The sequence below is a fragment of the Rattus norvegicus genome, chromosome 1 (assembly GCF_036323735.1).
Source record: "Rattus norvegicus strain BN/NHsdMcwi chromosome 1, GRCr8, whole genome shotgun sequence".
NCBI classification, from domain to species: domain Eukaryota; kingdom Metazoa; phylum Chordata; class Mammalia; order Rodentia; family Muridae; genus Rattus; species Rattus norvegicus.
In genome coordinates this window covers 175,334,481-175,357,315 of record NC_086019.1, presented here as the reverse complement: position 1 = coordinate 175,357,315, position 22,835 = coordinate 175,334,481, and the positions used below count along the sequence as shown (strand labels likewise).

General features: G+C 47.3%; 1 protein-coding gene and 1 long non-coding RNA gene across 2 annotated transcripts in view; one reads left to right on the top strand and one right to left on the bottom strand.

Annotated features, from left to right (window-relative positions):
* Nucleotides 1-2,408: 2,408 nt before the first annotated feature.
* LOC134485164 (uncharacterized) lies at nucleotides 2,409-4,586 on the bottom strand. The gene is made up of 2 exons (XR_010063131.1): nucleotides 3,886-4,586; nucleotides 2,409-3,093 (listed from the first exon to the last, which is right to left on the bottom strand). It is a non-coding gene; the product is annotated as an uncharacterized LOC134485164 (long non-coding RNA).
* A 13,846-nt stretch (nucleotides 4,587-18,432) lies between these two features.
* The window catches only part of Galnt18 (polypeptide N-acetylgalactosaminyltransferase 18), a 311,052-nt gene continuing 306,649 nt past the window's right edge, over nucleotides 18,433-22,835 (top strand). The window contains 1 exon segment of the mRNA NM_001079884.1: nucleotides 18,433-19,077. Within this exon segment, the coding sequence (NP_001073353.1) occupies nucleotides 18,843-19,077 (235 nt within the window). The 5' untranslated portion in view covers nucleotides 18,433-18,842.

Here is a 22,835-nt window from a genome sequence, read left to right as displayed (position 1 = left end):
GCCCTCAGATGTTTTGGTTAAATCTTACATAGAAGTGTAATATGTAAAACAGATGTGGGTCTGGTAACATGTATATGTTTGTATGGTGGTGGTGGGGTATTAATTCAGATTTGCTATGTTGTGTGTGATGAGAAATGATCTAGAAATATAATCAGACTTTTCTCACTTGTGTGAAATGGCTACTATGGATGGGCTTGGCTCTGAGACCCAAGCTGAGGGAGTAGCTATCATCTTAAACATGGCTAGTTACAATGGCCGAGGACAACATCTGCAATTAGACATTCTACATTAAAAGTGACACATAGAACTTACCACCAGAGTGCGCTGGTCAAAACCAGTCACATGGGCCACCCAATTACCAAGGGGCCAAGAGGAACCATCCTTACATATGCTCCGAATGTATTCCAAATGAAAATATGGAGGCCACGGGTATATTTGGGCTCTTGGTCAGCCCCACAATGATACCCCAGGAATACTGTTGGAAAACCACTGAATCATTTCCCCCATTTTAGAATGAGGAGACAGAGGTCAGGTTGCTAGCTTAAGTCATATCAGAGTGGACCAGGACAGAGAGGCCTCTGTTCTTCTTTCAAGATGGAGATATCTCTGTTCCCAGTTCAAGGCTTTTCTCATTTTTGTTCACACAGAGAGGAGCTGGGGGAGAGAAAATGGTGACTCACAGGCTTATTCTGAAAGACCAAGTAGACTTTAGGAAAATTTCCATGACACCTCACTACACATTCCAAGTGACAAATAGATGCAGTAAAGACATATTAGCTCTGATTACCCAGGGGACACTGGCAATAGAAAGGCATTTGTAGAGAACCATCACTGATCACGAAACCTGATGCTCCTAGTATGGCCAGGAAGTCACACAGAAGCAGCCAGCTTCGCTGCATCCTGAGAGAAACACATCAGGATCACAAGTGAGGAGGATGGTGATCGATTTCTCGCAGTCAATGGCACTACACAAGGAGCATTTATCCCTCAGGATGGGGCAGGACAGCAAACATTAAGGATCATCTGCTGCGTCCAGCAAACATTGGTAAGTGTCAGGGATCCACAGACAAATAGCAGGTGAGAGCAGAACTTAGGACTGGAGAGATTGGATGCTACCCACAGATGTCCGTTATTTTTCTTGTGCTCAGACAAAATACCTGACAGGGAGGTGAGGTTTAATCTGTCTAATTGTCTGTCATGGGAGCGAAGGCAAGGTAGGAACGTGAGCTGATGTTCACATCTGGGTGGACCAGGAAGCTGGGAGAGGAAAAGCATAGGGTTTTGCCTCCCCATTTAGGGTAGGCCTTTCCTCCTTGGTTAATTCCCTCTAGAAAGACCCTCACAGACAAGCACAGACATATGTCTCACTGATAGCCTAGAGTTTCTTAATCCAACAAAACTGACAACCGAAGTTAGCCATTGGAGGTTTGCCTTTGGGGTGGCGGTGGTAAGTCATGGTTCTGTTTCTCTTCTCTTAGAGTTTCCCAGTGTGCACCTGGGGAAGCCAGTTCACTGGGCTGATCAAGCCCACACATAACTGATCATAGAAAATTCACCCATGTGACCCATTCTGAGTTAATTACTGGGACTCTTTTCCAAAGACACACAAACTCCACTTCCGTGTCTTTATACATATCACCCTCGGTAGGAAACCCTGAGGCTCTCTGCTTCCCCTGCCTGCTGCAGGATGCTGTTCGTTTATTTTGCAATAGGATCTTATATAACACCTGGTCCTATCAGCCTTGAGCTGTCTATGTAGCTCAGGCTGGCCCTGAACTCTCTGTCCTATCACCTTTACTTCTCAACTGCGGAGATCATAGGCATGTGTTACCATGCCTAACCTAAATTATCTTCATATCTCTAAAAACACAAATAGCTTCCTTTTCCCTCCAGGCCCAGATTCCTTCATTGCTTCTGGCCCACCCCCACCCGTGGAAGGTGAGGTTTGATAGGAAGCCTACAAAGGCTGATCCCTCCCGGTCTTTCTGTCTTGTTGTGGTAAAAAAGCAGCATGACCAGTTTCCAAGCATACCACTCCGCGCCTCTCTCCTGAGCTCTCTCGATAGTTCTGACTCCATCGAGCCATAGGAACTAGTGCTAATTTATCTCAGCAGCTCCTCGCTGGCCCCCAAAGTACTCTCTGATCCCGGTGGTCCGAGAGCTGTTCCAGTGTGCCACCTTGCCATGCTGGTCTCTAGTGTTAGTTCTGGCACCCATGGGACTGAATGGAACTAACCATAATTTATCTCTAATTAGTATATCTCCCAGCAGCTCTCTGCTAGCCTCAAATTCTCTGTCCCAGCTAAAAGGGCTCTAGAAGTCCAGCATGGGCTGGCCTATTGCGGCTCTCTGTCTCAGACTCTGCTCACATTCCCAACAACCCAATAAAATCATGACTCAATAAACTGTAACTTATCAATCAGATCTGTATGTTAAATTCTCAATCCACAATACATCCTCACAATGAACTCACAACCAATTGATAAAGATATAAACCACCTACCTAGATAAGACAAATTTGCTTGCAGAAATCCCTCCCAACTACCTTGGCAATTCAAGACCACCCAGATCTGGGTCACCCTTCTCCATCTCCAACTTGATTGTCCTCCTTCCCCTTCTCTCCGGACTTACAAATGCTTTGTCCCCGCCTTAATTGTTTACTGTCCAATCATGGCCTTGACCTAACTTGTGCCAGTCCGCACCTGCATAATGACATCAACCTACATGTCCTCATTTCCCTTTCTTTCCTCTTGCCTTCACTTATCCCAACAGCTACTTTGTCACATTCACACATATGAAACACAGTATGGGGCTGTTGGTGTCCAAGGCATTTCCCATGTTGAACCTTCGTAGCTATGACTCTGCACCATGCTCTGTACTCCTGGTGGTCTTCCTCATCCTCATCTGACTACTCCTTCCATTCCCAGGTCCAGTTTGTTCTCATCATGTGCTTGCATCCCCTGGGGGGAGACCGCAGACTATGGTGCTCTTGGTAGAACTTGGATGACTCTGCCCTGCTTCAGTACGGAATAGCTGCAAGGTGCTTTGACTCCACATCTCTACTTGTGTGCAGTGAGCTCGGTGGTATATCTCCTGTCAAGAATCATCCCGAAAGTTAAGATAAACAGTTCTGACTCATTTCAGAGGTTAGCACAAGTACAGAAGTAACAGTGAATAACTGTAGGAGCGGAGCCTCACAGTTCTCCCAGCATTCTGTCAACTCCTTGGCTACAGGTGTTTGGTTTTATGAAACATTCCATTCTTAAGTGCTTACTGAAGGACCAGGCCAATGGGAGGGCCCTTTGGAATGAGTGAAATGAGTAAAGAACACAAAACTGTGTTCAGTGACTGATTAGTTTGAGAAAGTAAGAAGGTATCATGCGTGTTTTAGGTTTCTAACTGGTAGGGTTGGGAAACTACAATCTCCTAAGCTGCTTTGGTTTGGAACATCTATGTTTGTGAATCTGCCAATCTCTTGGTTCTTGAGTGGGCAGTCACACATCTTTCATGAGGGAGAGGGAGGGTAAGGAGGAAGAGGGAGGGATAGGGAGAGGGAGAGGGAGAGAGAGGGAGGATATGAGGTGGAGTGTGACCTTTGGAGCCAGTCCCACTGAGTTTTTAAAAACTATTTTTATTTCTGTGCATCTGAGGGTGTTTGTGGAAACTCAAAGGAAGAGTGTTGGACCCTCTGGATCTGGAGTGAGCTTAGCTATGAAGCTATTTCTGCAGCTTCAATTTCACCGATTCCTTTCGGAGGCTCTGCTTCTCTCTAGGTATAGGTGCTATAGTGGTACCCAAGAGTGGTGAGTGTCTGGTCCTCAGGCGTGGACGGCTTCTCTCCTCTCGGCCCTGCTGAGCTGCTCAGTAGTGACATGGTTTGCTTACCAGAGCAGTTGGAGCTTGACACTTTCTCATTGTTGGTTATTTTGCCTTGTTCTCACAGGTAGATGATTTCTTCAGAATGCTCATGTAGAATTTGAGAGTGGAGATGTAAAGTGTGTATGAATCCAGGATTGTGAGTTGTAAGAACACTCCTAGTGGAGTGACCTTAGCGTCCACTAGGGTCAGAGGAATTGATGTACTGAACATACAGTTGTAGATGTCTTCTTCCTCTCCCTCCCCTCTCCCACTTCACTCCTATTTCTCTCTCCCCTTTTACCTCCATTCCTTCTTTTCTTCCTTTCTCCCTTTCTTCCTCCTCTTTCCCCTTCTCCTATCTTCCTCCCTCTATCTCAGTCAGCTTTCTATTATGGTAATAAAGTACCCGAGACATTCAACTTAAAAGAAAAGGTTATTTGGTTCAACCTTTCAGTGGATTTAGTTCCTGTTTGTTTTTCCCCACTGGTGTTAGACTTGTGGGGAGGCAGCATATTATGTCAAGAAGCACATGGCAGAGCAAGGCTGATCAATGCATGGTGGCCAGAAAGTGAAAGAGAGTGAGAGAGAGCAAGGACATGGGGCACTAACATGTCTTTCAAAGATATGTCACCAATGACCCAGATTCTTCCAAGTATAAGGTTCCCCACTTAAGGTCCCATTGCCTCTCAGTGGTGCCTTTGGTTAGGAATAACAGATTCTAGGGGACATTTAACATCAGAACTACTGTACATTTGTCCCTATCTCTACCTCTCTCTCTCTTTCATAACTCTCCTACTTATTTATAGTGAGATACAGAGTCTTGTTATGTAGTCCAGGGCAGCCTTGAACTTGTGTTCCTTCTGTCTTTGCTTCCTGAGTGCTAGAGTTACATGTCTGAGTGTAGATCACCACCAACCTGCTTTGCCATGACTTCCCATTTCACTTTCCCTCAGTGCTACACATGAACCAGCTTCTCTGTTTGCCCATCTATGACCTACACGGCCCATCACAATTGTCCTAAGATGGTGGGTTCTCTCCTCATCAGCTTCTTTCCTTAGTCATATTGCCAACAGATTAAATAACTCGTGCCTAAAATACAAATCCCTGGATGAGGTTGACTAAGCTCACCGCTGGCTGAGAGGGACTCCATTTCTATTTGATCAATCTACTGACAGTGGAACTCAATATGGCAGTCAAAGATGGTGGATGCCTACAGTGGCTCTGCTGGACCTGAAGCTTCTCTGGGAAGGGAGTGTGAAAAGGGATGGCAGGTGTCTAGAGTCCTGTGTCCTGTTCCCTCAGATCTGGTATGCTTTCAGCATCCAGCAAGAAGAGAAAGGAACAAGAGGGGACAGATTGGATTTGGAGTGGGGTTGTGGATCAGTAGATAAAGTGCTTGCTATGCAATCATGAGGGCCAGAACTGTAGGACTACTAAAATCTGAGTGGGCATGGGCTGCCTGTAATGCCAGCACTTGAGAGGCAGAGGCAAGGGATCCTCTGGGTAAGTTAGTGAGCTAGACTAGCTGTAATTGGTTGAGTTCTGGGATCAGTAAGAGATCCTGCCTCAATAGAGTAGAGTGTGATCGAGGAAGATACCTAGTGTCACTCAGGCCTCCATATACTCATGTGTATGCACAAGTGTATGTGTGTGTGCGCACGCACACACACTCACACACACACACACACACACACACACACACACACACACACACACCCCTCATGCACATGCATAGAAGGAAAGTAAAATGGTTCATTTGGTGCCCATGGCCCTGCCTAACCTTCCTTTCCCCTGACTGCCATACATGCTTCCTTGTGTAGCAGCCTTTTGTTGGCTTCTAGCCCCTTTGTGTGGCCACTAGGGACACTGTCTCAGTTTCCATGGAGTGTAAAGAAGCCCTGGACAGGCCCTGTCCTGCAACCTCATGATTCTGCCCTTCTCTAAGCCAATTCTTTGAGGTAGTCATTAGAATAAGCCTTAAAGCTGGGCCTGAATTAAGGAAACATTGGAGGAAAATGAAATTCCGGATGCCAGGCCTACAAAGGTAGTGAGAGTTCTCCTCCATTCTTTCAGTGGGGAGTCCCCATTCCCCATGCTGACCTGGCCTTCTACACTTCTATAACTAATAGCCCTGATCCAATCTAGATCAGAGCCTGTGTTCTAACCTAAGCAGGTCGAGTCTCTAACTGGGAGCCCAGGGCCAATGTGGAGGAGAAGGAAGAGCCCAAACCTTGGGAGAAGCATCAGGAAGGACTACTAGTGGCAGGTGCAGGGGTGGGATATGAGAATCTGAGAAGCAGCTGGAGAAGTCCCAAGCTGAAGAGAAGACACCAGTCTAGAAAACAGAGCCAAAGCACCGCTGAGTGGAAACTCCCACATCTTGTTTGTCTGTTCTCTCAATCACCCCACCAGGAATGGTCTCTGGCTTCTTTCCTTCTATCTGTCTATGTGTGTCTAGATTGTGGATACCTCTCTCTGTGTGTGTGTGTGTGTGTGTGTGTGTGTGTGTGTGTAGAAGTCAGAAGCCTCCCTCAGGTGTCATGCTTCAGATGCTGTCCCCTATGGGTTTTGCCTTGGCCACAAAGCCCCAGGGAGTCATCTCTCTCCACTTTCCCAGCACTGAGATCACAAATGTGCACCATCATCCTTGGTTTTCTATGGATTACTTGGGGCTCAAGCTCAGGTCTTCCTGCCATGCAAGAACTTTACCAAATGAGCCACATTCAAGGTCCCCTCATTTCTTTTTCTTTCTCCTTCAACAGTTACCGAGTATCATGAAGGCTGAAAACCACAAAGTCCTCATCCCAGGAAAGATCAACAGGACTCAGAGCCTGTTGTGCTCATTAGCTGTGGTCAGATAGCTCTTCAGGGGTTCTCGGGAAGGGTTCATTGAGCAAATTCATGCTAGCAAAAGTCCTGCGTTTAAACCAGAACTGTTGATGCTACCTGGCCATCAGCAGTGGATGCATAGGTCTTTGTTCTCTGTGAAAATCTCCTGTGGGCCCGCCCCTCTGCTGAGAATTGCAAGCGTGCTCTGCCTCTCAGGCCCGAGTGCGCTCCATTTCCCCTTTAATGTCTGGCAGAGCATGAATTGTAAACATGTCCTCAGACATGAAGGCTGTTTGGAGACTGGGGCTGGAGAACTGGCCCTGAAGAAAAGAGGAGTTGGGCTGAAAATGAACTGTTGAATAATTTAGCCTGAATTGGAAAGTCAATACCTTAAGCGAGGCGTGGCGAAACTTGAGAACTTGGAGGTAAACACTGTGAAGATGTAATTTTTGAGAGAATGTTATCAAAAAGAATGTCTCTTTGGAAGGAGGCAGAAAGCTGGCTGAGGGTGGCCTGGGTCTGACTAGGAGTAGGGAGGGTGTGGACACAAAAGGAGAAGCAGAACAAAAATTACATCTGAATTAGAGGAGAAGGCCCAGGAAGGTGCTGGAATACCAATAGGTCCAGGGAAGGAGAGAGGATGCAGCCTGGATGGAGAGTTTGGTTAAGAGGGGGGTGTGAGCAGGGAATCCCACTGGATAAGTGGGAGCCAGACCGAAGCTGAGAAGCCTGTGGTAGCTGCAGAATGGAGGGTACTACATAGAAGAGGGGTGGTCTGAGGTAGAGCATGGCCGCCCACACGGAATTGCTGCCTGGATCTTGACATGCATGCTCTGACCCGTTCTGCATTATTGGGCATGAACTTGAACTATGGTCAGGACTCTGCTGAACACAGAATGAGGCCATACAGGTCTTATGTATCAGAACAGACTGGTGACATGTGATATGCTAGAGGCTCCACACGCACCAGCTTAGTCTTTGTCACAGTGATGAGGTGGGTAAAATAAACACCTCCAGTTTACAGATAAGGTCAGCAAGGCTCAGAAAGGCTAAGTAATTTGTTCAAGGAAATCCAGCCTGTGTGTGTTGGAGCTACTGTTCCGCCCTGTTCCATTGCTGTTACAATATCAGATGAGGAAGCACATAATCTATCATGGTCCAATGGGGATGTGTGTGTGTGTGTGTGTGTGTGTGTGTGTGTGTGTGTGTGTGTGTGTGTGTGCATGTGCGTGCGCGTGCGCGTGCGCACACATGTATGCACATGTCAGTGGAGACCGGAAAGGGGATTCAGATTCCTTAGCTGGAGTTCCAGGTATCTGTTTACATCCCATGGGTGCTGGGATGTAAACTCTGGTCCTCATGATTGAGCAGCAGGTGCTCTTAACCATACTTAGCCTCCTCTCTAGTCCCCTATGGAGGTTATAAGCTAAAGTGACGGATTGAACGGAATTGACAGACACAGCCTGGGAATGCTGGGGGGCAGTGGAGGGCCTGGGTCAGGCAGGGCTCTGGAGGGTGGACTTCACACTGAGGGAGGGGTGGTGGGAAGCGGCTGGAGGTAACTAGGAGGGTTAGGGTAGAGGGTGCATGAGTCACCTCTGCATCTTAAAAGGATCAGTCTGGATGGAGGCTCTGCAGAAAGCGATAGGAAGGGCAAGTCTCTGGGACACAGAAGACACCGGAAGGCAGAAAACCAGCGAACAAATATATGTGTCAGACCCTCTAGTTCTTCATCCAGGGGAGGCTCTCCCAGCCTCTTGCTCATTTTTCTTCTTTGTTCTCACAACCAACTCTAGTAATCCAGCTGTTTGTTTGCCCAATGTATGGGAAATTAAGAATAACGATTTAGCAATGAATCTGAAAGTGTATCAGGTATTGAAGGGGAAACCAGCCGCTGCAGAAAGCGATAGCTTGATTGTGAGGAAATGTCCGTAGGAAAAAAAGGGCTAAAAGTATGGAGCTGTCTGGCAGAAAGGCCAGTGACTGCTCCTGTGACACCATCCCATGCAGTGTTCATCATTCTCCTTATTGCTATGACCAACGCACCTTCAGAAGTGAGTTGAGGAAGGAATGCTTCACTTTTGCTCACAGTTTGTGGGTACAGTCCATATATACGTGGTAGCAGGAGGAGGAGGCAGCTGATTGACTGCATTCCCTCTGCAGCCAGGAAGCTGAGGGGAACCCACCCGAGCACTTGCTCAGCTCCCTTGTTTCGTTTTATTTAGTCCTGGACCAACTTGATTCCTCTTGTCCAGCAGCAGTCAGAGCTGTCGGTTGGAGGGCATGTGCCAGGATGCCTGGAGCCTGGTATTCACCTTCTGGGCTTTGAGGCCAGTTTGTGTCTCTTTCTGAGTGGGAATAACTATAGTAGGTGTGGTGGTTGGAGCTTGGTTGATGCTTCCAATCTGTCATGTCATAATTGAGCTGAGCTAGAGAGAACGCTATAGCAAAGCTTCCTGCAGAAGCTGGGAGGGAGTTAGTTATACAGCCCTGTTTTCTGAGCAGGATGAGCCCCTCTCATAAGATCAGCTCTGCCTGCTGTAAGAGGTCCTCCTAGATGGACTTGTTGACTGTTGACACTCCTATAATCAGAGGGGGTGGAGACAGAGCTAACCTGAGTATCCAGTCTTTTCTTCTCTCTAGACCGTGGCCTAGATGTATAACCAAAATATCAGCAGGCGTCTAAACAAAATAAAGGCTACACGGTTGCCCTGACGTGTACCTGACAGTGATGTCACTGAGGTTTTGTGAGTCTTGCCTGTATGAGTGTTCCCCTGAGCTTCAGTGGCCTGAGGTCTTCGTGGCAAGAGGCTGCTCTAAGATGCTGGTTTTAATAATGGACTCTTACTTGGTTGTTTGTGCATAGTGGCCTTGTAACTTTCTAGACTTGACTATAACAGCTGCTTCCAAGTCACTTATGTTCCTGCCCATACCTTATTCCCCATGCTCTATAGTAATAAACTCTGGTCCCCAGGGTGAACTGCAATAGAATTGGACTTTGAGTCACCAAGACTTTACGAGGAAAGGTAGATCCACTTAATCATATCCTCTTCCCGACCTGGGAGACAGTTCTTACAACAAGAATGTTTCCTGGTTTACTGTAGTCTTTAGGGGTTTAGAAGAATCCTAGGTGCTAGGGATTTTCCTCGAGGAAGTAGGAATGAGAAAGTCAGTTATGTCTTGAATTCATAGTGTTAATAAACTTGAATGTGTCTCAGACTCCCACTCCTGAGCTCCTCATTCTTTATGTGGCTGCAGTCTGATATGGAAGGCTTCGTGCCCTGTGAGGTTAGGGACTCACATCTTGGACTGAAGGCCTCAGCTCGTATGTTTGCAGACACTCATGCACCATGCACCATCCCTGAGCCAAGATGCCTGACCTTTCATGGCCAGTGGGTCTGCATGCCAGCCCCATGCCATATCTGCTTATCTCTGCCATTTCACTTCAGTGGATAGAAGGACACCCAAGAACTGGGTCAAGGGGGAAGATGGGGAAAAACCTTTTATTCCAAGCACTCTGTATTTTATATATTGTAGTTATTGTTAGTAAAATAAACATATTGAAAACAAAACATTTATATTATTTGATGATGACCCAGAAGGCTGAGGCAGAAAAAAAGATATTATCTCAAAGTTAGGAAGGCACTGGTGCTGTAACCCAGTGATAGGTTAGATCCTCTAACTTCTCACATTACTTGCCTCTACTGACTTACCAAGACCCTCTGACTCCATATGAGAGATCATTTAGGAAAATAATGTTTGGTAGGAAGTGACTGCTACATCCGCTGGAGACCAGGAATGTCCTGGAATAGAGACAGGGAGCTATGGCCCCTCCTGCTTAACTTTGGAGAACTTGGATGTCAAGTATATTTTGCTAGGGTAAGCTTCATTTTTCATTGTATTCAAATTATTTTTTGTAGTGTACATTTTTTGCTTATTAATTATGCACCCAGAAATTTGTCAAACTACCTTACTAAATACAATAAACTGGCACTTGGTTTTCTACACATATGATCGTGTCATCTGAGACTAATAGTGTGATTTTTATGTATTTTAAGTATTTGGGAGAAGGTTATTGTCCAAATTGATTTAAGAAAAGAATGCAAAAGAGTGTAGCTTCAATTACCACAGGATTCTTCTGATACAAGGGGTCTGCTGTCCTTTCATACTAACAGATGACACATAGTTAAAGTAAAACACTATTCATTAATTTATTAGATATTTATGCAGCATTGTGATAGGTGCTGATGTTATTGTTTTGGACAAAACTCAGATTTATCTCTGTTTCCCAGGTGCCAATGGGCAAGATTGTTCTCAATCCATAGTCTACGTGAGAGACAAAGGGAGAGTCAGGGTAGCAGACAAAGTGACATATGTAACTAGTGGTCACAGCCAACACGACACAGTCATAGTGCCTGAGGAACAAAGGAGAGGGAGCTGTCAATTTTTGCACAGACATTGGTCATTTGTTGAGTTAGAGAACACCGAAGGACCAGATTTGGAGGTGAGGGGAGAAAGGCAACTCATGAGCTTGTTTTACCGTTTGGCTTCTGGGTGCTTTTGTGCTGTGTTAGGAGGGTGCTGGGAGGATAGCTTGTGGCTTGGAGGAGAGAGCTGGCAGAGCTCATGTGCATATAATTAACAGTAGGTGGAAGTTTGTGTGACTGGAATGGACTAGCACTGGAGAGAGACTTAGACTGACTCTTGGGAACAACAGTGCTTAGTGACCGTGTAGAGTAGGGTAATGGGGGAGGCCGCGGAGGAGAATGGTGTCTAAGTAGTGAGAATGAGATAGCAGAACACAGACGGGGATGCTAGCAATGTCCAAGGTAGGGGAAAAGATGAAGAAGTAAGAAAAGTCATTAGACCAAAGGACATCGGGACAAGTGGTAACATCGTTTAGGGTTATTGCAATGCTGAAGAGTGGGTGGGAAGTACAACATTTTTAATAACTTATTGAAGAACAAGTCTGCGCTAGGTTTTGTTTTTAAAGTACAATCTGATGAGGAGGAAAATCAGTAAGATGGGAGTGAGCTCTTCCAGTGCACACATGCTCAACACGGTAGGCTTCCTTCTTTGGTAGCTGATGGAGACCCGGCAAGATATATCGGGTTGGGTGGCAAGGACTCTATCCTGTCTGTCCAACTACTTGAGGGAAGAATACAACTTTATTCTGAAGCTGGCCAGGCCCTCAGGATATTTACAGGGGAAGCCTGTGGATGTTGGACGAGTCTCCTGGCCTCCATGAGTTTGGGCTCTGCCGGGACAGTGATTATAGTGTTCCCTATGAATCTGTCCTGCCTCGTCCGAGAATCCATAGGCACCAGGTGAAGCAACGTTAGCTGGGTTCGCTCTTCCGAGCACTTTGTGCTTTTGCGCATCTCTCATTTTGTCTTGGAACCAGAATTAGACAAATCCTTTGATGACATAGTCCACATCTCTGGAGGAGGGGATCTCAGCGTGCTGCAAACCCAAGCTGCCCCGAGCGCTGGGCTCTAGCTCTGTCAGAAGCAGATTGCAGACTTACCTCCCAGCTGTTTCTTGCCACTTGCAATTTGGGCTTTCCACTGAAATCACTCTGTTCAACCTCGCTGTTGAGAGAAGTTGGTGGGACTGTTGAATATTTCATTCCCCATCTGGCAGACAATACAACCCAGAGCATGCCTATGGGCAGATGATGTCCCAGACTGCTGTGTACCCGTATGGAAAAGGTCACTGCTCCTCATGTCTAGCAGGCACCTGCAATTCCTCATGGGGGACTCCCACTATTTCTGAGGCTGAGAATGAGGGATTGGGATAAAGCAAAGTGAAGGGGCCTCCTGACTTTAGGCCCAGGCATCTAGGTAGCCACCAGGTATTTTCTAATGTAAAATTTTGTGGCTCATCGCAGACCCTTCCTGCTTTCCTGGTGTCCATTCCAGACTGTTCAGGTGCTTGCCTTTGCTCTGAGGTCTCTGGTACTATCTGTATCTAGGGACTCCTCTAGAAATGCCATTTCCAACCAGACTGTTACTTTCAAAAAGCATGTGTGTGTGTGTGTGTGTGTGTGTGTGTGTGTGTGTGTATCTCTGTGTGTGTGTGTGTGTGTGTGTGTGTGTGTCTGTGTCTGTGTCTGTGTCTGTGTGTGTGTATGACATTGACATCTCTTCCTTGTTCAGGGGGCAATGTTCAAGTGGGGCTTGGAAACTTTCTTCTTCCAGTTTTCTTTCCCAGTGCACTTCCAGTGTCTGTCACTTGTAAGTCTGATTATTGATCCCTTCATGGGAGGTGGTTATCCGTAAACTATCACTGTAGTAGAAGATGCTCTAGGCTCAAAGTCAGAACCCTCTACCATGTTTGTTCTTATAATGCTTGACATTTAAAACAGTCCTCTTAGCTATAAAGCAAGAGGGATAGCTTACCTTATGAAGTTGGTATGAAGGTCAAGAGAAGACCCATGTGGTCAGGACCTTACCAGCTTCTCTGCCTGCAGGGCTAGGTGGCCTAATGAGGCACAGCCAGACCCTATAGATCAACCTGACTCATTTTTACTTATAGAAACAGCATAGAAAAATTTCTGTGCATCCTTTTACATAATAAAACATTTAGAAGTATACATTTAGTTCCTGGGCTGCATGCATATGTTATATAATATGTATAATTATGGACTGAGAGTGAATTATCATCATTTATTATTAAGTGAAAATGCTGAGCATGATCTGAACTAACATGTGTTGAATACTTAGCACAGCCGAGTGCCAAGCCTTGCACATCTTCCTTTACACCGTCTTCCAAACAATCCCGTGAGTGGATACGACACCTTCCAGGTGAGAGAGTAGGCATAGGAGACATAAATCACCCACAAACATTCCCAGAGCTAGTGCATGGCAGGAGCGGAATCCCAAACCAGGACTATGGCTTTCATATATATATATATATGAGCACACACTGTGAAGATCCCACATTGATAAACATTACTGTATGACTGTTCTCATGTGTGGGCTGGAGAGATGGTGCAGTGGCTAAGAGCACTTGCTGCTCTTGCAGACGACCTTGGTTCAGTTTCCAGCACAGATGTCAGACAGCTCACAAAACTTACACCTTTAACTCCAAGAGATCTTATTCCCTGTTATGGTTCCCAAGGGTACCTGCATACTTTACACACACACACACACACACACACACACGCACGCACGCACGCACGCACGCACGCACGCACGCACGCACGCACGCACGCACGCACACATAAATAGATGAATAATAAATTCAGTACTTGGCCATGACTGCAGATCTTGGTAGACATCTCTACTACTGAGTTACATCTTCTGGCATTAGCCTCACTTCCCATCAGGGTTCAGGCTGGCTCTGAACTTATTCTGTAGCCCAGACAAGCCTTAGGTCCTTCTTCTTCAGCCTTTTAAGGAGTTGGGATTTCATGCCTTCATCAACAGGCCTAGAGACCCTTCTCCAAGATAACCATGGGTTTGTGTTACCTTGTGTTATCTCTTGTGTTCGGCTTCTCAGAGGAGGTATCTGAAGCATCCGGGGGCAGCATGTACATGCAGATTCTGACTGAATAAATGTGAGATGGAGCTAACATTCTGCATTGCTTGTCACTGTTGTGCTGATATGCGTAGTCCATAGGCTACACCCTGAGTGCAAGGTCAAAGGTTCATGAACATCGTCAACAGTATGCTCCAAGTGGACGTTCTGGGTGCACTCTCATTGGAGTATTTGAGTACTTATTTCCCACATGCTCTTGTTAATACTTAAAATATTATGCATTTGAGTCAATCCAATAGGGGAACTATGGCAGTTGTTTCTAGAAAAACATTTCTAATTCCTAGCAAGCTTTATCATCCTTCCATTTGTTTATTGGCTGGTGGCGTTTTCTCTTTCACTGTTTGCTCATGTTCTTCCTCCATTTCCCCATTTGGATAGTTTTACGCTCTGTTGGGTTGGTTTATACGTGTTCTTCATATATTCTGGGTAGTGCTCATTTGTTCTAAGGGCTCACATTTCCTTCAGGGAGGAGGAGCCTGTCCAGAAGAGTTGTCTAGTGGTAAAATGATGGAATCCGGATGCAATCGATACCTCCATCATTTGCCTGTATCTCTTTCATACTAAGACACCAGCGAGGAGTCTGTCCTCCTGTACAGCAGCTGCTTCTTGGCTGGCCCGCTCCATTGAGAGAAGAATTAGTCTGCGCGTCTCTCTGAGTACCCAACATTGATGTGCACAGAGCGTACTGTCACATGACCTGAAGTGGATCACTAAGAGGACAGATGTGGGGCAGATGGACCCAGTCGCAGAATCTGCACTGGAGTACAGCTAGGAGTTAAGTGACTCCAGCTCCATTGGGAAGGTGGAGGGAAGAGAGGGTTCTTTGTGTGCACTTTCTGGACTCTTTGGCTCTCAGAAGAAAGCTGCCTCTGGAGATGACATTTTTCCTTTCATTTATCTTTCAGACATTTGGATGCTGAGAGAGAGAGAGAGAGAGAGAGAGAGAGAGAGAGAGAGAGAGAGAACAGTCAATACTTAGATAACAACATCAGTGCCCTTCATTCAAGTTAAAGTCCCATAATATCTCCATGATGTAGGTAATGTCACTATTATCCCATTTGCAGATGGAAGGATTGAGGCACCAAGTAGTTAGTTAACTTGCCCAAGACCCCACAGCTAGTAAATGACAGCATTTGCCTGGCTCCCTAATCTAAATCTTAGCTCTGGCATGAGGGAGGCACCAAATAAACCTTTCTATTTTTGCCTTTCTCAGCAGGATGCTTTTTCTGTCAATCACATTTTTGGACTGTGGCTTCTTCGTAGCATCAAATCTTGGGCCTCTGAGCTTTTGTTTCTGAATGGATTATCCACTTTTGCTTGCAACCCAACAGTCTCCATTCCTTTGAGCACCTGCCACCCCACTTCCTATACAGCCAGCCCAAGGCTGAGGCCTTGCACCACCAGGGTCCATTTTTCCTGTTAAGCCCCCAAGTTCTCTTGGCACCTCTGGCCCCATGGCTTTACATAGTGCTGCCATCTGGTGGGGACATGTGGCCACTGTCAGTCCTCTCTGAGGAGTCTATTCCTGCCCAGAATGTAAGGGTTTGATGGCCAAACTCCAAAATTCACTTTTCTTAATGGTGATACCAAAGATATTTTGAAGAAGGCTTAGCATTAGTGGCATAGCTGTGTGTCTGAACCTGTGGATGAGAAGTTCTATAAAAGATGAGCTGTAGCAGGACCTGTCTTTAATTCCAGTACAGAGGTAGAGTGAACAGCTCTCCGTGCTCAGAAAAGAGGCCCCTGTTGATACTGAAACCTACAACATAGCCCTAGGTCTGGAGCAAACTGGGCAAGTGTCCCAGGCAACTGGTCATTTAGACAAAATGTCAGGAACTTGGTGAGTTCCTGTTGGGTTGAATACAATTGGACTGAGGGCCAAAGATAAGAATCTCTGTTCAAAGGGGTTGGGGATTTAGCTCAGTGGTAGAGTGCTTGCCTAGCAAGCTCAAGGCCCTGGGTTTTAGCTCTGAAAAAAAAAAAGAATCTCTGTTCAAGAATCATTTATAATGGGGGGGGGCTTGCAAAAATACTGGGCCCTTTGACCTTGTGATTCTGCAGAGGGTGGTGAGTAATGTCTACACAAACTCCTCCCATGTCCCCTGTTTCTAACCAAGGCTTTGGGGTCTTGAGTTGGAGTCTGAGGTACTTGGGGCAACCAGGCCTTGTAGGGCTGAACTGCTAATAGTGAAGACAGACATTATACATCGAAAGTCAATGAGGTAGAGTCCAGCTAGCTAAAGGACAAACCCCTTCCTTGCTTCCCAGAGCCTTAGAACCTGTAGCTTCCAGTAAGGGAGAAGAACTGATAGTAGTCAGTAGAAAAATCAAGGTTTGCTGAACAGCAAGGTGGAGTTCTTAGACCTGAGAAGGGAGGAACCACATTCTGGAAGGATACCCACAGGAGTCTGGGCGCCCACAGTGTGCCCTGTCCTAAGCCCTTTTGGTATATCCTCTCATTTAATACTTATAAGTAGGAAAGTATTGTTTGTGTTTGATAGATGGGGAAATGGCTCTGCTGGTGTTCTGACCCTTGCTCAAGCTCATGTGACTAACACAAACTGGAGCGCTAAAGCCACTGGAGCTCAATTCTCATGGCGTTTTAGGAACCAGAGTCCATTCTGCGCTCTCTCTCTCTCTCTCTCTCTCTCTCTCTCTCTCTCTCTCTCCTTTCTCTGTTCCGTTCTATTTTATACTCTCTGTAGACACACTTTATCTTGGAGGAACCACTGCTACAAAATCTGGTCACACATTCCACATTGTTTCTTTCCAGATCTTCTCCTCCCACCTCCCAACTCTTTCTCTTGAAGTTTTACCAATAAGAACATGGGAACATGAGAAAGAGGTCTCTTCTCTAGATTTAATCTGGTGGCCGTTTAGGAAGATCTTTTGGGTGCTGGACTTGCAGTGCTCCATCTATTGAACCCAGGATTATATCTTAGCCAATACCTGTGCTCAAGGCCATCGTTTGGAAGTCCAGGCAGCCCACAGACAGCCTGGACCCCTTCCCTTCCCTACGTCCAGCCTGTTTTCCAGGTGAGGGAGGAGATGATACCTTTCAGATCCTTAGAGGTTTTCTAGTTCTGCAGTATCTCCAGGGTCTTTTTGTCTGTAGCACTGAAGGGCCATAAAATGTCTGGTTTTGGGCTCCTTCTTTGAATTCAGAAGCTTGGTAAGTATATCATCATGGCTGGTTGGAGGACTGACCCACAGGGTGACCACATCTTCCCTTCTTTCCCTGCCAGAAAACATAATTTAGAGAGAAGGTAAGAAAATCTGTCAGCAAGACTTTGTTTAAAGAATTCTGAGAAGTGACTGTTTTTAGATACAACGATATGAAGGAGCACTTGCTCAACTAAAAACACAAAGGCCCTCTCTGTGAGTTCCAGTTCTCTCCAGCAAGGCTCCGTTGACCACTTCATAGCCTTGAGGACTGTATGTATGGGAACTATACAGGTCATGAAGCATTGCAGCCTCCTGTCCCATCACTGCATATAAGGCTTCCTTAGACGTGGGGTGTGGTGGTATCCAAAAGCAGTAACGGCCCCCATAACAAGACTTTGTCTAGGGTGCTGCATATAACTTGAACAACGATGGCATAGACAAACTCACTGTTCACTTGTGCCTCTCCTAGAGATTTCCGGGAGGCATTGGGTGACATCCTGGAGGTCAACAGAGGGCAGAGGGCAGGGTGAAGGCTCAAGAAAAGCATAAGGAGTGGACATTATAAGGCCTAGCCACTTGTATGAATTGCATCTCAATTACCAAAAAGGGGATGGGGTGAGGAGTCTATTTTCAGGTGGGAAAGCAGAAGAATACCCTCAGTTGGGGGAAGATGAGGGTACAGGAGCATCATAGTCCCTGAATCAGCTTGGGCTTCTTAGCGCGCTGGAATTACCCTAGAGGTAGAATCTGCGGGCCTGGGCTGGGACTGGAGGTTTGTGGTCTGCAGGCACCTGGTTGGGATGGCCCGAGGGTGCGGGAGACACCACCGTGTCCGGACCGGAGCCTGCGGCCAGCAGGTGGGGCACGGAGCGGGGCTCCGCCCCCTGGCCCCTCCTCGTTGGTCCGCAGCCGCCCAGCCCCGACCCCTCTCCAGAGCCGGAGCGCGATTGGTGGCGGCGCTTGTCGCTCGGAGGGGGCCGGGCCGCGTTGCTTCGCTCTTCTGGTCGCAGCCACAGCCGCGGTTCTCCTGAGCAGCGAGCAGCGCGGGCTGGTGGCATCTCCTAGGCAGTCCTGGAGATGGGAAGCAGCGCGGCCCGGCCCTGGCAGTGACAAAGTTTCCCAGCCCTGCAGGTCTCGTCACGCCACTGCGGGCCACCCGTGACTGCCTAGGGAAAGGCTCCGGGATTTTGAATTTGGGGGAAAAAACCCCAAACAAAAAACCAAACCCACCCCGTTTCCTTTGTGGAGCTCTTTTTCAGGGTGGCCAGCGGCGGGAGCTGCAAACTTGAGCGCCGCGGCTCACACCGCCAGGGGACCCGCCTTTGGAGAGACTTAGGTGCTGGCGCACCCAGAGGCCCCAGACGTGCCAAGGGGTTTAAGCGCGGGGGAGTTAGGGGTGCACAGCGAGGAGGGGCCCCGGGAGCTCTATATGGAGGAGGGACCCCAGAATGGTGTGTACCAGGAAGACCAAAACTTTGGTGTCCACTTGCGTGATCCTGAGCGGCATGACCAACATCATATGCCTGCTGTACGTGGGCTGGGTCACCAACTACATTGCCAGCGTGTATGTGCGGGGGCAGGAGCCAGCGCCCGACAAGAAACTGGAGGAAGATAAAGGGGACACCCTGAAAATTATCGAGCGGCTGGACCACTTGGAGAATGTCATCAAACAGCATATCCAAGGTACAGGCTCCCTGAGAAACTTGAGTCAGGCGCGAGGGCCAGGAGTGCTGAGTGCTCTGCTTGTGGGATGCACTGGTGCCAATGCGTAGGAGACCAGCGACTGCAGGGAGGGCTTTGGGTTGGCAGCTACATGGTTGTAGGGATTGCAAGGACTGGTGTCCTGGATATACTGTGTCTGACGCCCTGCTAGTCTTCCGCGGATACACGTGTGTACGCATATGTACAGGTGTGTGTGTGTGTGTGTGTGTGTGTGTGTGTGTGTGTGTCTTGCTGTCAATATGGGGAGGCGATGTGCACGTGTCCAAACGTGCGTATGATTCCAGGGTGTTTCTTTTCGAGATCGCAGGATCACACACTAGTCCGGGAGTGTTTCTGACTGGGGATATCTGTGCATCCAAGAGAGAAAGCAAGGGCAAAAGAGCTCATTTGCCCGCTTGTAAGGGACAAGAGAGATGCCTGGTATGACTCTAACTGTGGGTTTTAAGGAGTAGCAAGCTTCAGGACAAACGTGGAGTAGAAAATTATATCGCCCCAGTATTAACTCCAGCCTCAGTCAATCTCAGTAGGACCCGGACTGTAGGAGGCATCTTAAGTAAAAATCATCCCCACCTAGAGCACACCTGCCTATCCAGTACCCTTCCCTAGGAGCACGTGTCAACCCCAAGAAGCTCAGTCCACTGTGGTGGTGCCTCTGTTTAGGATGGAGAGAACCCACTCTGGGCTGCGGCTTCCCTTCTTCCGAGCCTTCCGGGTCCTAACAAGGCCAATCTGCAGGGCAGCTACCCTCCCAGGCCCCGGAAGAGGGGACAAACCCAAAGAAGCTGGGTGTGAAATCCAAGGCTGCAGCGGTTGGTTGTCTCCAGACTGGGTCTAAAGAGACGGGGAGATAGAGGAGTCTCCTGATGTGATCCAGTCAGTATGAGTGTCAGACGGAGGTGATAGGTCTCAGGGCTCCTGGAGCAATCACGGGTGCTCACTGGGGCTAGCAAGCTGGATTCTCCCTGGCCTCTCCAGCTATCCCCTGCTTTCCTAGACAGAGCGCTTCTTACCCATACTGCCCAGCTAGTTTACCTGTAAACCGGGCCAGAGCATCTGAGCTACAGGCTGCCTGCTCTGTTTACTCAGAACTACTTTCCAAACTGGTGAGCCTCCCACGTGGCCAGAGAGGCTCGTTCCCTGGGGAGGCTCCGCCGAGTTCATATGAGGGCAGAAAAGTGTCACAGACAAAAACAAGCACTTGACTTTGAGGGCCTCTAGATGAGGGACCATTGACAGCTCTTAATTCAGACTCACCTCTGCCCCACCCCTGCACTGAGTCCGACAGACCAAACTGTGCCATAGTGCCTGTCGCTGCAGTTCCTACTTGGTTTCTATCCCTCAGGTCAGACTCAACATTAGTCATCAATGGAAACACAACCTTGATATGGTCTGGGAGATGGACTCAAGGCTGTGCCTTGCTTGGATATTTCCAATTTGCACACAGATTTTGAGAGATTTTTCAGTCATGTATCTGCTGTCTATGTGTTCAAAATGATTCTCCTGTTCTATCTAGTTGAGAAAGGAGCAAGCAAGGGACTGCTTCGGGGATCATTTTGAGGATTTCACGAACCCAGGAGCTCAGCACTGAGCAGGCCTCTTTCATGTTCGATGTGGACCAAGTCACACGACTTACAAGGCTCCACACGAAAGCCATGGTGGAAGTTGAAAAAAAAAAAAAAACACTTGTAATTTTTCTACCAGGAAAACCTTAGAACTTCTGAATGCTGATCTGATAAATTGGAGGAGATAGTTCTAAAAAAAGGAAGAGAGAGAGAGAGAGAGAGAGAGAGAGAGAGAGAGAGAGAGAGAGAGGCAGAGAGAGAGAGAGAGAGAGAGAGAGAGAGAGAGAGAGAGAGAGAGAAGCCTCCTCAGACTGTGTTAGTCTAGTTGTACTTTGGGCAGTAGAAAATTAGTGAATTGTGAGGACAGGGCCAAAGCCACTACCCCTGGAGGGTGAGGCAGTGCCTTGGGAAAGTCACGCATGAAGCAGACAGATGGCAGAGGTTGGCTGGTTCCTTGTGCTGTAGTAGTGTGTCTGTGATGACAACTCCCCTCAGGGCTACAGAACAGCCCCTGCCCTTGGGTTTAGGGCTTAAATATAAGAGACTTGTAAAGTCTGTGGGATCAGGCCCCGCCCTTGAGGATGTGGGATGTTTCCTCAGATCTACTGTATAGTCTCTTGCATCAGGAGACCCTTTGGAATAATGCATGTTACACAGTGGAGTTGAGGATGGTAGGGCTGGTAGGAATAGCCAAGAACTGTTTGGCACCTCTTAAGCGCTGTGTCCTAGTCTCAGAGCTTTGACTTCCCATTAGTGCCTTGTGAGGGTGGTAGTTTTAACTCCATTTTACAGATGTGGACACAGATTTGGAGAAGTCCCTTGACCCACTGGTAGAACAGAGCTTCAGGGTCTCTGGTCTGGTTTGCTATGAGACAAGATCTTACTGTAGCCATGTAGGGTTGGCTTTGAACTTGAGACCCTCCCATCTCAGCTGGCATCACAGATGGGTGCTACCACATCCGGGTTCTTTTTAGTGTTTAATTTGGCTGTTAGTTCTGTAGGCTAGGAGGGTGTCAGTCTGTGTTCTTAAGTGTACAATACACTGTCTGCTAAGAGGACCAGAGGATCCCAGGGAAAGAGTGCTGTACTGGTATTGGCTGACAGCTGTAGGATTGGCTGTATCTTAGTGAAAGGCATCTGAGGATCTTGGAGGGTTGGTGGGGTCAGTAGTGTTGCCACATGGAGATGCTTTCCACTGAGATACTAGGGCCCATCTGGCTTTTGTTTGGTTTCCTGAGGAAGGCAGAGGTCACATTCCCTTAGGCAATGTTGGATGTTGGTTTTTGGCAGGTGGAAGAGAGGCAGTGTGGAAGGATGAGCGACTGCCCTGCACTGATGCCCAGCACCCTAGTTAGCCATGAATATGAGCTTTGCCAGTTTCCAAAGGACAAGCTTAGCTTTGGAGCGTCGCACAGGCACTCCTTCTCTTTGGAAGGAGAGCTGTCCAGGAAGCTGCAAATGTCACCGGGTGTTCAGCAGGATGTTCTGAGGACTTGCAATTAGAAAAGGCTTTGGAGTGGTACCCCAGAGATCTGTTCTAGTCATGACTGAAAAGTTGATTTTCCTCTTGGGGACCACAGTGATATTTCATTTTAATTTGTTTTCTGATTGAATGATTTAATTAGATGGTGTGCGTATGTGAGTCTCTTGGGAATGTAAATTGTATTTTTTGAACATTATTCTTTTTTCTTTTAAAATCAAGTAGATGTTAAATGACAGGGCGGTTAACTTCAGACTTTAAGTATCCTCATGGGTGGAAACACCAAGTAGTTCCTAGTACATCTCCAGCTCAGGACCTTACAGCTTGTCTGAGATGGTCAGGTGGAGGAATGGGCTGTTAGAGGAAGTCCTATGCATGAGAAAACTTGGAAAGAGAAGTTTCTCTTTCTCCTTCTTTTCCTTTTTGTCCTTTTCTTTCAGAGACAGTATCTCATATAGTCCAGGCTAGCCCCAGACACACTACCTAGCAAAGAGGACCTTGGATTTCATCTCCTCAGTGCTGGGATTACAGGTGTGTGCAACCATACCCAGTTTATGTGGTACTGGGGATAAACCCAGGGCTTGTCCATGCTAGGCAAGCACTCTAAGATCTGAACCATCCCAGCTCTGGTTTATGTCTGATTTTATATGTCAACTGCAAACAAAAATGGCTTTCTC